This window comes from Chlamydotis macqueenii, chromosome 17 (genome assembly GCF_036417535.1).
Source record: "Chlamydotis macqueenii isolate bChlMac1 chromosome 17, bChlMac1.mat, whole genome shotgun sequence".
Lineage (NCBI taxonomy): Eukaryota > Metazoa > Chordata > Aves > Otidiformes > Otididae > Chlamydotis > Chlamydotis macqueenii.
Genome location: NC_141572.1, coordinates 16,249,368 through 16,261,461, shown reverse-complemented (window position 1 = coordinate 16,261,461; position 12,094 = coordinate 16,249,368). Strand labels below are relative to the sequence as shown.

Sequence of the window (12,094 nt, the reverse complement as noted above, 5' to 3'; positions counted from 1 at the left end):
TAAGCCTCAGGTCAATTAATTCCTGCCTCACAGCAGCTAATTACTCCCCCCAGGTCCAGGTTAATTAATTGCACCGCTAATTACCCCCCCCCGGTGTAATTAACTCCCCCGCCTCAGCTGAGTTTTCCCCTTTTCCCCTTCCAGCACGCAAACGAGCCCCCCACCCCGGCGGTAATTAATTATGCAGAGCGGCTTAATTACCCGCCCCGAGCGCTAATTACCCCCCCAGGAGTGTTAATTAGCGGTGGCTCGTTAGGCGGTACTCACGGTAGCCCATGCCCTGCAGGAAGTACTTGAAGGCCTCGGTGAGCTTGGCCGGCTGCGCGGGTGGGGCCGTGACCTCCGACCCCTCCCCGGTGACCTCTGACCCCTGGCTGACCTCTGACCTCGCGACCCCGGTAAGGCCCGGTCCCCCCCCCCCCCAGCAGTCCTCTGACCCCCCGTGACCTCTGACCCTCTCTGACCCCATGACCTCTGACCCTGTGTGACCCCATGGGGGGGTGTCATGTGACCTCAGAGGAGGCCCGGTGACATCACAGGAGGCCCGGTGACATCACCAGTGACGTCACTCACCATGGCGTCCTTGTGGGGGAGTTGTCGCCCACCACCAGCAGCACCGGGCAGCTGGGGGGGCAAAGGTCAGGGGTCGCGGGGGGGTCACGTGGGGTCACGGGGGTCACGTGGGGTCAGGGGTCAGGGGTCACTCACCGCAGGCTGTTGGCCCCGCTGCGCTGCAGGCCCAGGTCCCCGCGGCTGCAAGGGGGGTGTCCCAGTTCATCCTAGTGCCTCCAGTTTGATCCCAGTTCCCCCTGTTTTCTCCCCAGTTCCCTCCCAGTTCTCTCCCAGTCCCTCCCAGTTCCCTTCCAGTTCCCCTCAGCTCAATCCCAGTTGCTCCCAGTCCCTCCCAGCCCCCTGGTACCCCCCCAGCTCCATCCCAGTTCAATCCCAATTCCTCCCAGTTTCCCCAGTACCTCCCACTCCATCCCAGTCTGATCCCAGTGCCCCCAAATCCCATCCCAGACCCCCCCCAGTCCCCTCCCAGTCCCTCCCAGCCCCCCCAGTTCCATCCCAGTCCCCCCCGGTTCAATCCCAGTTCAGTCCCAGTCCTCCTAGCCCAGTCCCAGTCCCTCCCAGTTCCCTCCCAATCCCCCCCGGTTCAATCCCAGTCCCCCCCAGTCCCCTCGCAGTCCCCCCCAGTCCCCTCGCAGTCCCCTGCCAGTCCCCCCCAGTCCCCCCCAGTCCCCCCCAGTCCCCACCAGTCCCCCCAGTTCCATCCCAGTTCCCCCCGGTTCAATCCCAGTGCTCCTAGCCCAGTCCCAGTCCCCCCCCAGTTCCCTCCCAGTCCCCCCCGGTTCAATCCCAGTTCAATCCCAGTTCGATGCCAGTCCTCCTAGCCCAATCCCAGTCCCTCCCAGCCCCCCCAGTCCCTCCCAGCCCCCCCAGTTCCCTCCCAGTCTGCCCCGGTTCAATCCAGTTCAGTCCCAGTCCTCCTAGCCCAGTCCCAGTCCTCCCAGTCCCCACCAGTCCCCCGCAGTCCCCTCCCAGTCCCCACCAGTCCCCCCAGTTCCATTCCAGCCCCTCCCAGTTCCCTCCCAGTTCAATCCCAGCTCGATCCCAGTGCCCCGCAGCCCCGCCGCAGCGCCCCCAGTTTGCCCAGTACCTGTTGTACATGGCCCAGAGCAGGGGGGCGTTGGGCGCCGCCCCCAGCCGCCGCCGGGCCTGCTGCACCGGGGGAGGGGCGGCCGCCAGCTCCTCCTGCGGCCTGCGCGTCACAGCCCCACCCCCGCCCCGCCCCTGCCCCGCCCTGCCACGCCCCCGTGTCACAGCCCCGCCCCCACCCCGCCCCCACCCTGTGACCCACAAGTGACCCTCCCCCAACCCTTAACTGAGCTCCCTGACCCACAAGTGCCCCCCCCGACCCACAAGTGGCCCTTGGGGCCTCCAGGTGGACTCTGGGCCCCCCAAGTGCCCCCCACAGGCCCCCCAAGTGCCCCCAGGCCCCCCAAGTGCCCCTTGAGGGCCCCCAAAACTGACCCCCAGGACCCACAAGTGGCCCTCCCCAGACCCCCAAGCGCCCCCCGGACCCACAAGTGGCCCCCCACGGGACCCCCAAGTGCCCCCCCGCCCGACCTGCGTGAAGAGGTGCGCCAGGATGAGCTCGCTGCTGGAGGACGTCAGGCCCGACAGCTGGGGGGGCACCCGTGGGACCCACGGCGACCCACGGCGACCCACCGCGACCCACCGGCACCCACAGACACCGTAGGGACCCACCGCGACCCACAGCGACCCACAGCGACCCACAGACACCGTAGGGACCCACCGCGACCCACAGCGACCCACAGCGACCCACAGACACCGTAGGGACCCACGGCGACCCACAGACACCCACAGACACGGTAGGGACCCACAGCGACCCACAGACACCGTAGGGACCCACAGCGACCCACAGCGACCCACAGACACCGTAGGGACCCACCGCGACCCACAGCGACCCACAGCGACCCGCAGACACCGTAGGGACCCACGGCGACCCACAGACACCCACAGACACGGTAGGGACCCACAGCGACCCACAGACACCGTAGGGACCCACAGCGACCCACAGCGACCCACAGACACGACAGTGACCCACAGTGACCCACAGCGACCCACAGCGACCCACAGACACCACAGCGACCCACAGCGACCCACAGACACCGTAGGGACCCACAGCGACCCACAGCGACCGTAGGGACCCACCACGACCCACAGCGACCCACAGCGACCCACAGACACCGTAGGGACCCGCAGCGACCCACGGCGACCCACAGACACCGTAGGGACCCACAGCGACCCACAGCGACCCACAGCTACCGTAGGGACCCACAGCGACCCACAGCCGCCCACCAACACCGTAGGGACCCGCAGCGACCCACAGCCACCCACAGACACCGTAGGGACCCACAGTGACCCACGGCCGCCCACCGCCACCCACAGCGACCCACGGCGACCCATAGGGACCCACAGTGAGCCACACGCGACCCAAGTGACCCACAGCGCCGCGGGGCCAGCAGCAGGGAACCCCCCCAAACCCCGCCCCCTTCTGCCCCACCCCTCTCCCCATTGGCCCTCCCCACCCGCCGGCCCCGCCCACCTTGTGCGCCACCCAATCCACCCAGCCCTTGGCGCGGGGGTTGATGTTGATCAGCACCAGCCCCTCCACCGCCTCGGGGTGCAGCAGCTGTGGGGCGGGGCCAGACCCATAGCGCCCCACGGCCACGCCCTCCCACCCCATAGCGACCCCCCAGCCCCATAGCGACCCCCCAGCCCCACAGCCACGCCCCCCGAGAGCCCCCAGCGACCCACAAGTGCCAAACCAAGAGACCCCACTAACCTCCTCCAGCCCCATAGCGCCCCACGGCCACGCCCCCCCAGCCCCATAGCGACCCCCCAGCCCCATAGCGACTCCCCAGCCCCATAGCGACGCCCCCCTGCCCCATAGTGACCCCCCAGCCCCACAGCCGAGCCCCCAACCCCCCAGCGACCCACAAGTGCCCAGAGACCCACTAACCTTCTCCAGCCCCATAGCGCCCCACGGCCACGCCCCCCCGCCCCATAGCGACCCCCCAGCCCCATAGCGAACCCCCTGCCCCATAGCGATGCCCCCCGACAGCCCACAACCCCCTAGCGACCCACAAGTGCCCAACCAAGAGACCCCACTAACTTCCTCCAGCCCCATAGCGCCCCATGGCCATGCCCCCCTGCCCCATAGCGACCCCCCCTGCCCCATAGCGACCCCCCAGCCCCACAGCCACGCCCCCCGAGAGCCCCCAGCGACCCACAAGTACCCAACCAAGAGACCCCACTAACCTCCTCCAGCCCCATAGCGCCCCACGGCCATGCCCCCCCGCCCCATAGCGACCCCCCCAGCCCCATAGCGACCCCCCAGCCCCATAGCCAAGCCCCCAACCCCCCAGCGACCCACAAGTGCCCAGAGACCCCACTAACCTCCTCCAGCCCCATAGCGCCCCACGGCCATGCCCCCCACCCCATAGCGACCCCCCCAGCCCCATAGCGACCCCCCAGCCCCACAGCCGAGCCCCCAACCCCCCAGCGACCCACAAGTGCCCAGAGACCCCACTAACCTTCTCCAGCCCCATAGCGCCCCACGGCCACGCCCCCCCGCCCCATAGCGACCCCCCAGCCCCATAGCGAACCCCCTGCCCCATAGCGATGCCCCCCGACAGCCCACAACCCCCTAGCGACCCACAAGTGCCCAACCAAGAGACCCCACTAACTTCCTCCAGCCCCATAGCGCCCCATGGCCATGCCCCCCTGCCCCATAGCGACCCCCCCTGCCCCATAGCGACCCCCCAGCCCCACAGCCACGCCCCCCGAGAGCCCCCAGCGACCCACAAGTACCCAACCAAGAGACCCCACTAACCTCCTCCAGCCCCATAGCGCCCCACGGCCATGCCCCCCCGCCCCATAGCGACCCCCCCAGCCCCATAGCGACCCCCCAGCCCCATAGCCAAGCCCCCAACCCCCCAGCGACCCACAAGTGCCCAGAGACCCCACTAACCTCCTCCAGCCCCATAGCGCCCCACGGCCATGCCCCCCCACCCCATAGCGACCCCCCCAGCCCCATAGCGACCCCCCAGCCCCACAGCCGAGCCCCCAACCCCCCAGCGACCCACAAGTGCCCAGAGACCCCACTAACCTTCTCCAGCCCCATAGCGCCCCACGGCCACGCCCCCCCGCCCCATAGCGACCCCCCAGCCCCATAGCGAACCCCCTGCCCCATAGCGATGCCCCCCGACAGCCCACAACCCCCTAGCGACCCACAAGTGCCCAACCAAGAGACCCCACTAACTTCCTCCAGCCCCATAGCGCCCCATGGCCATGCCCCCCTGCCCCATAGCGACCCCCCTGCCCCATAGCGACCCCCCAGCCCCACAGCCACGCCCCCCGAGAGCCCCCAGCGACCCACAAGTACCCAACCAAGAGACCCCACTAACCTCCTCCAGCCCCATAGCGCCCCACGGCCATGCCCCCCCGCCCCATAGCGACCCCCCCAGCCCCATAGCGACCCCCCAGCCCCATAGCCAAGCCCCCAACCCCCCAGCGACCCACAAGTGCCCAGAGACCCCACTAACCTCCTCCAGCCCCATAGCGCCCCACGGCCATGCCCCCCCGCCCCATAGCGACCCCCCCAGCCCCATAGCGACCCCCCAGCCCCACAGCCGAGCCCCCAACCCCCCAGCGACCCACAAGTGCCCAGAGACCCCACTAACCTTCTCCAGCCCCATAGCGCCCCACGGCCACGCCCCCCCGCCCCATAGCGACCCCCCAGCCCCATAGCGAACCCCCTGCCCCATAGCGATGCCCCCCGACAGCCCACAACCCCCTAGCGACCCACAAGTGCCCAACCAAGAGACCCCACTAACTTCCTCCAGCCCCATAGCGCCCCATGGCCATGCCCCCCTGCCCCATAGCGACCCCCCCTGCCCCATAGCGACCCCCCAGCCCCACAGCCACGCCCCCCGAGAGCCCCCAGCGACCCACAAGTACCCAACCAAGAGACCCCACTAACCTCCTCCAGCCCCATAGCGCCCCACGGCCATGCCCCCCCGCCCCATAGCGACCCCCCCAGCCCCATAGCGACCCCCCAGCCCCATAGCCAAGCCCCCAACCCCCCAGCGACCCACAAGTGCCCAGAGACCCCACTAACCTCCTCCAGCCCCATAGCGCCCCACGGCCATGCCCCCCCACCCCATAGCGACCCCCCCAGCCCCATAGCGACCCCCCAGCCCCATAGCCAAGCCCCCAACCCCCCAGCGACCCACAAGTGCCCAGAGACCCCACTAACCTCCTCCAGCCCCATAGCGCCCCACGGCCATGCCCCCCTGCCCCATAGCGACCCCCCAGCCCCATAGCGACCCCCCAGCCCCACAGCCACACCCCCCTGCCCCATAGCGACCCCCCCGCCCCATAGCGACCCCCCCAGCCCCACAGCCACGCCCCCCAGCCCCACAGAACCTCCCCCGAGATTCCCGCAGCCCTGCATTCCCCCAAATCTGCCCCCCGCCCTGCCCCACGCCCCGCCCCACGCCCCGCCCCACATCTCACCCCAAATTTAGCCAGGACGAAGGCGCCGGCGCCCACCCCGATGCCCACGATGCTGGCGATGCTGGGGGGGTGGGCGGGGTCAGGCCGGTGCTGGCCCCGCCCCCCCATCCCGTCCCGCTACGGGTCAGGGGCCCCCTCCCCGCCCCACAGCGCCGTGGGGCGCCCCCCCGCCCACTCACTTGAGGTGCCGGAGGACGCAGGGGACGATTTCGGCCAGTTGCTCCAGGGAGGGGTACTGGTACCTGCGGGGGAGGGGCGGGGGGCGGGGGGGGAGGGGCGACAGGGGGAGGGGCAAGGGGTCAATCGGGGGTCGAGGTGGGGGGAGGGCGGGCGAGGGGACCAATGAGGTGAAGCGATGGCGGTTGGGGGGGGGGAGGGGTGCGTAGGGTGATGCTGCGATGTGATGGCGGTCGAGGTGGGGGGACAGGGGGGCGGGGGGTCAACTGGGGGGGGGGGAGGGGTGGGGGGGTCAACAGAGAGACGACAGGGTCAACTGGGGGTTAATGGGGGCAACTGGGGGTTAGTGGGGGGCAACTGGGGGTTAATGGGGGTCAGTGGGGTCAACTGGGGGTTAATGGGGGCAACTGGGGGTTAGTGGGGGGCAACTGGGGGTTAATGGGGGTCAGTGGGGTCAACTGGGGGTTAATGGGGGCAACTGGGGGTTAGTGGGGGGCAACTGGGGGTTAATGGGGGTCAGTGGGGTCAACGGGGGGTTAATGGGGGCAACTGGGGGTTAATGGGGGTCAACTGGGGGTTAGTGGGGGGCAACTGGGGGTTAATGGGGGTCAGTGGGGTCAACGGGGGGTTAATGGGGGTCAACTGGGGGTTAATGGGGGTCAACGGGGGGCTTATGGGGGGCAACTGGGGGTTAATGGGGGAAACTGGGGGTCAATGGGGGGCAACTGGGGGTCAATGGGGGCAACTGGGGGTTAATGGGGGTCAACAGGGGGTCAACTGGGGGTTAATGGGGGCAACTGGGGGTTAATGGGAAGCAACTGGGGGTCAATGGGGGCAACTGGGGGTTAATGGGGGTCAACAGGGGGTTAACTGGGGGTTAATGGGGGTCAGTGGGGTCAACTGGGGGTTAATGGGGGTCAACTGGGGGTTAATGGGGGTCAACGGGGGGTCAACTGGGGTTTAATGGGGGTCAACTGGGGGTTAATGGGGGTCAACGGGGGGTCAACTGGGGTTTAATGGGGGTCAACTGGGGGTTAATGGGGGTCAACTGGGGGTTAATGGGGTCAATGGGGGGTCAATGGGGGTCAACTGGGGGTTAATGGGGGTCAACTGGGTGTTAATGGGGGCAACCAGGTGTTACTGGGGGTCACTGGGGGTTAATGGGGGTCAACTGGGGGTTAATGGGGGTTAACAGGCGTCAGTGGGGGTCAACTGGGGGTTAATGGGTGCAACTGGGGGTTAATGTGGGGCAACTGGGCCTTAATGGGGGTCAACGGGGGTCAATGGGGGTCAACTGGGGGTTAATGCGGGCAACTGGGGATTAATGGGGGTCAACGGGGGGTTAATGGGGGTCAGTGGGGTCAACTGGGGGTCACTGGGGGTCAATGGGGGGCAACGGGGGGTCAATGGGGGTCAACGGGGGGTCAATGGGGGTCAACTAGGGGTTAATGGGGGTCAACGAGGGGTTAATGGGGGCAACTGGGGGTTAATGGGGGTCAGTGGGGTCAACGGGGGGTCAATGGGGGTCAACAAGGGGTTAATGGGGGCAACTGGGGGTTAATGGGGGCAACTGGGGGTTAATGGGGGTCAGTGGGGTCAACGGGGGGTTAATGGGGGTCAACTGGGGGTTAATGGGGGTCAACGGGGGTTAATGGGGGCAACTGGGGGTTAATGGGGGTCAACGGGGGGTTAATGGGGGCAACTGGGGGTTAATGGGGGTCAGTGGGGTCAACGGGGGGTTAATGGGGGTCAATGGGGGTCAACTGGGGGTTAATGGGGGCAACTGGGGGTTAATGGGGGTCAGTGGGGTCAACTGGGGGTTAATGGGGGCAACTGGGGGGTTAATGGGGGTCACTGGGATCAACTGGGGGGGTCCGTGGGGTCAACTGGGGGGGGCAGTGGGGTCAACCGGGTCGTCAGAGGGGTCAACGCAGTCAACTGGGAGTCACTGGGGTCAACTGGGGGGGCAGTGGGGTCAACAGGGGGGTCAGTGGGGTCAACCTGGGGGTCACTGGGGTCAACTGGGGGGGCAGTGGGGTCAACTGGGGGGGCAGTGGGGTCAACGCAGTCAACTGGGAGTCACTGGGGTCAACTGGGGGGAGCGGAAGAGGGGAGTGCAGACGCACCCCGGGGGGTAGGGCGGGGCGCCCACCTCCATGCCGGGGGGGTCGAGGTGGACGAGCAGGGAGTGGCTGGCGACCTCCCGCATCTCGGGGTGGGCGAAGAGCGGGGCGAAGCACGAGGCGTCTGCGGGGGAGGGGCGCGGCGGGAGAGGGGGAAGGGGGCGGGACTCACGCGTGTGGCCCACGTCCGGCAGCATCAGCAGGGCGGGGCGACCAGGGCGGGGCGCGCCCTCCAGCGCCACGTGAACAGGCCCCAACGGCGTCTCCAACACCGCCCCCTGCTGGCCGGGAGGACCGGACACCGGAACGGGGAGTGGTCACCGCCACACCCCCCACAGGTTCGCCCCCAAAATCTCGCGATTTCCCCCAAGATTCCCACCTTTTGCCCGCCAAATCCCGCATTTTTGCCCCAAATTACCCCATTTCGCACCAAAATCCCCCATTTTGCCCCAAAATCTAACGATTCCCCCCAAATTCCCCCATTTTGCCCCCCAAATCCCGCATTTTTGCCCCAAATTCCCCCATTTCACACCAAAATCCCACATTTTGCCCCCAAAATCCCGGGATTTCACCCCAAATTCCCACATTTTGCCCCCAAAATCCCCCATTCTTGCCCAAAATTCCCGCATTTCGCACCAAAATCCCACATTTTGCCCCCAAAATCCCGTGATTTCCCCCAAATTCCCACAATTTGCCCCCCAAATCCCGCATTTTTGCCCAAATTCCCGCATTTCACACCAAAAGCCCACATTGTTGCCCCAAAATCCTGGAATTTCCCCCCAAATTCCCACATTTTGCCCCACAAATCCCCCATTTTTCCCCCCAAATTCCCGCATTCCGCACCAAAATCCCACATTTTGCTCCCAAAATCCTGTGATTTCCCCAAATTCCCCCATTTTGCCCCCCAAATTCCCGCATTTTTGCCCCAAATTCCCGCATTTTTACCCCAAATTCCCCCATTTCGCACCAAAATCCCACATTTTGCCCCCAAAAGCCCGTGATTTCCCCCAAATTCCCCCGTTTCGCCCCCCAAATTCCCGCATTTTTGCCCCAAATTCCCACATTTTGCCCCAAATTCCCCCATTTTGCCCCAAATTCCCCCATTTCGCACCAAAATCCCACATTTTGCCCCCAAAAGCCCGTGATTTCCCCCAAATTCCCCCGTTTCGCCCCCCAAATCCCCCATTTTTGCCCCAAATTCCCGCATTTCGCACCAAAAGCCCACATTTTGCCCCAAAATCCAGGAATTTCCCCCCAAATTCCCCCATTTTGCCCCCCAAATCCCCCATTCTTGCCCCAAATTCCCCCATTTCGCACCAAAATTCCCACATTTTGCCCCAAATTCCCCCATTTCGCACCAAAATCCCACATTGTTGCCCCAAAATCCCGCGATTTCCCCCCAAATTCCCCCGTTTTGCCCCCAAATGCCGCATTTTTGCCCAAAATTCCCACATTTCGCATCAAAATCCCACATTTTGCTCCCAAAATGCTGTGATTTCCCCATATTCCCCCATTTTGCCCCCCAAATCCTGCATTTTTGCCCCAAATTCCCCCATTTTCCACCATAATTCCCACATTTTGCCCCAAATTCCCCCATTTCGCACCAAAATCCCACATTGTTGCCCCAAAATCCCGTGATTTCCCCCCAAATTCCCCCGTTTTGCCCCCAAATGCTGCATTTTTGCCCAAAATTCCCACATTTTACACCAAAATCGCACATTTTGCCCCCAAAATCCCCCATTTTTGCCCCAAATTCCCGCATTTTAGCCCCAAATCCCGCTTTTTTGCCCCAAATTCCCCCATTTTGCACCAAAATTCCCACATTTTGCCCCCAAAATCCCGCAATTTCCCCCCAAATTCCCCCATTTTGCCCCCAAAATCCCACATTTTTGCCCCAAATTCCCCCATTTCACACCAAAATCCCCCATTTTGCCCCCAAAATCCCCCATTTTTCCCCCAAATTCCCGCATTTCGCACAAAATCCCACATTTTGCTCCCAAAATGCTGTGATTTCCCCAAATTCCCCCATTTTGCCCCAAATTCCCGCATTTTTGCCCCAAATTCCCCCATTTCACACCAAAATCCCACATTTTGCCCCCAAAATCCCGCAATTTCCCCCCAAATTCCCCCATTTTGCCCCCAAAATCCCACATTTTTGCCCCAAATTCCCCCATTTCGCACCAAAATCCCACATTGTTGCCCCAAAATCCCGCGATTTCCCCCCAAATTCCCCCGTTTCGCCCCCAAATGCCGCATTTTTGCCCAAAACTCCCACATTTCACACCAAAATCCCACATTTTGCCCCCAAAATCCCCCATTTTTCGCCCAAATTCCTGCATTTTTGCCCCAAATCCCGCTTTTTTGCCCCAAATTCCCCCATTTTTCACCAAAATCCCACATTTTGCCCCAAATTCCCCCATTTCACACCAAAATCCCCCATTCTTGCCCCAAATTCCCCCATTTCGCACCAAAATCCCACATTGTTGCCCCAAAATCCCGTGATTTCCCCCCAAATTCCCCCGTTTCGCCCCCAAATGCCGCATTTTTGCCCAAAACTCCCACATTTCACACCAAAATCCCACATTTTGCCCCCCAAATCCCCCATTTTTCGCCCAAATTTCTGCATTTTTGCCCCAAATCCCGCTTTTTTGCCCCAAATTCCCCCATTTTTCACCAAAATCCCACATTTTGCCCCAAATTCCCCCATTTCACACCAAAATCCCACATTTTGCCCCAAATCCCCCCATTTCACACCAAAATCCCACATTTTGCCCACTGAAAAGGGAAGCTAGGGAAGGAATTTGTCCTGTCATAGAGCGGTTCATAGAACTAAGACTACTAAAAGAATGTGAGTCAGAATTCAATACACCTATACTTCCAGTTAAGAAACCTGATGGGTCCTATAGGATAGTTCAAGACTTAAGAGCCATCAACAAAATAACAGAGGACCTGTGGTAGCTAACCCCTATACCCTATTAACCATGCTAAAACCTGGTTTAGCTTGGTTTACGGTCCTAGATTTAAAAGATGCTTTCTTTTGCCTCCCTCTCCATGAAGCCAGCCAGAAAATTTTTGCTTTTGAATGGGAAAATCCCAAAAGTGGTCGAAAGACCCGGCTCACATGGACGGTGTTGCCGCAGGGTTTTAAAAATAGCCCCACAATTTTTGGGAATCAGCTAGCAAAGGACTTGGAATCATGGGAACCACCATCAGAAGAAGGGAAGGTGTTACAATATGTAGACGACCTTCTTATTGCAACCAGAACCAAAGAATCCTGTGTCATTTGGACCGTGAGTCTGTTAAATTTCCTGGGACTACAGGGATATCGGGTTTCTAAGAAAAAGGCACAGGCGTTGTTACAACCCCAGGTCACGTACCTGGGGTACGAGATCAGTGCCGGACAACGGATCCTAGGACAAGCCCGGAAAGAGGCCATATGGCAAAGCCCCCGACCACAAACTATAAAGGAACTACGGACATTCTTAGGAATGACGGGTGGTGCCAACTTTGGATATGTGATTATGGTCTGCCTGTTAAGCCACTCTATTCCCTGATAGCAGCTAACCAAAAGTGTCTCCAGTGGGATGCTGAGTCAGATCGAGCCTTCCATCAGCTGAAGAAAGCCCTGATGTCGGCATCGGCATTGGGACTTCCTGATGTGAGTAAGCCATTTTTTCTATTTTCCC

At 62.7% G+C, this 12,094-nt stretch overlaps 1 protein-coding gene across 1 annotated transcript; it reads right to left on the bottom strand.

Moving 5' to 3' along the window:
* Window positions 1-267: 267 nt before the first annotated feature.
* On the bottom strand, window positions 268-8,712 carry LOC147598667 (protein NDRG2-like; the record flags this gene model as incomplete). The annotated part of the gene is made up of 10 exons (XM_086761136.1): window positions 8,581-8,712; window positions 8,412-8,532; window positions 6,288-6,350; window positions 6,109-6,169; window positions 3,134-3,220; window positions 2,131-2,187; window positions 1,661-1,755; window positions 709-753; window positions 574-624; window positions 268-386 (listed from the first exon to the last, which is right to left on the bottom strand). Coding segments are annotated over exons 1-10 (724 nt in total), but the record flags the coding sequence as incomplete, so codon positions are not given.
* Between the last annotated feature and the right edge of the window lie 3,382 nt (window positions 8,713-12,094).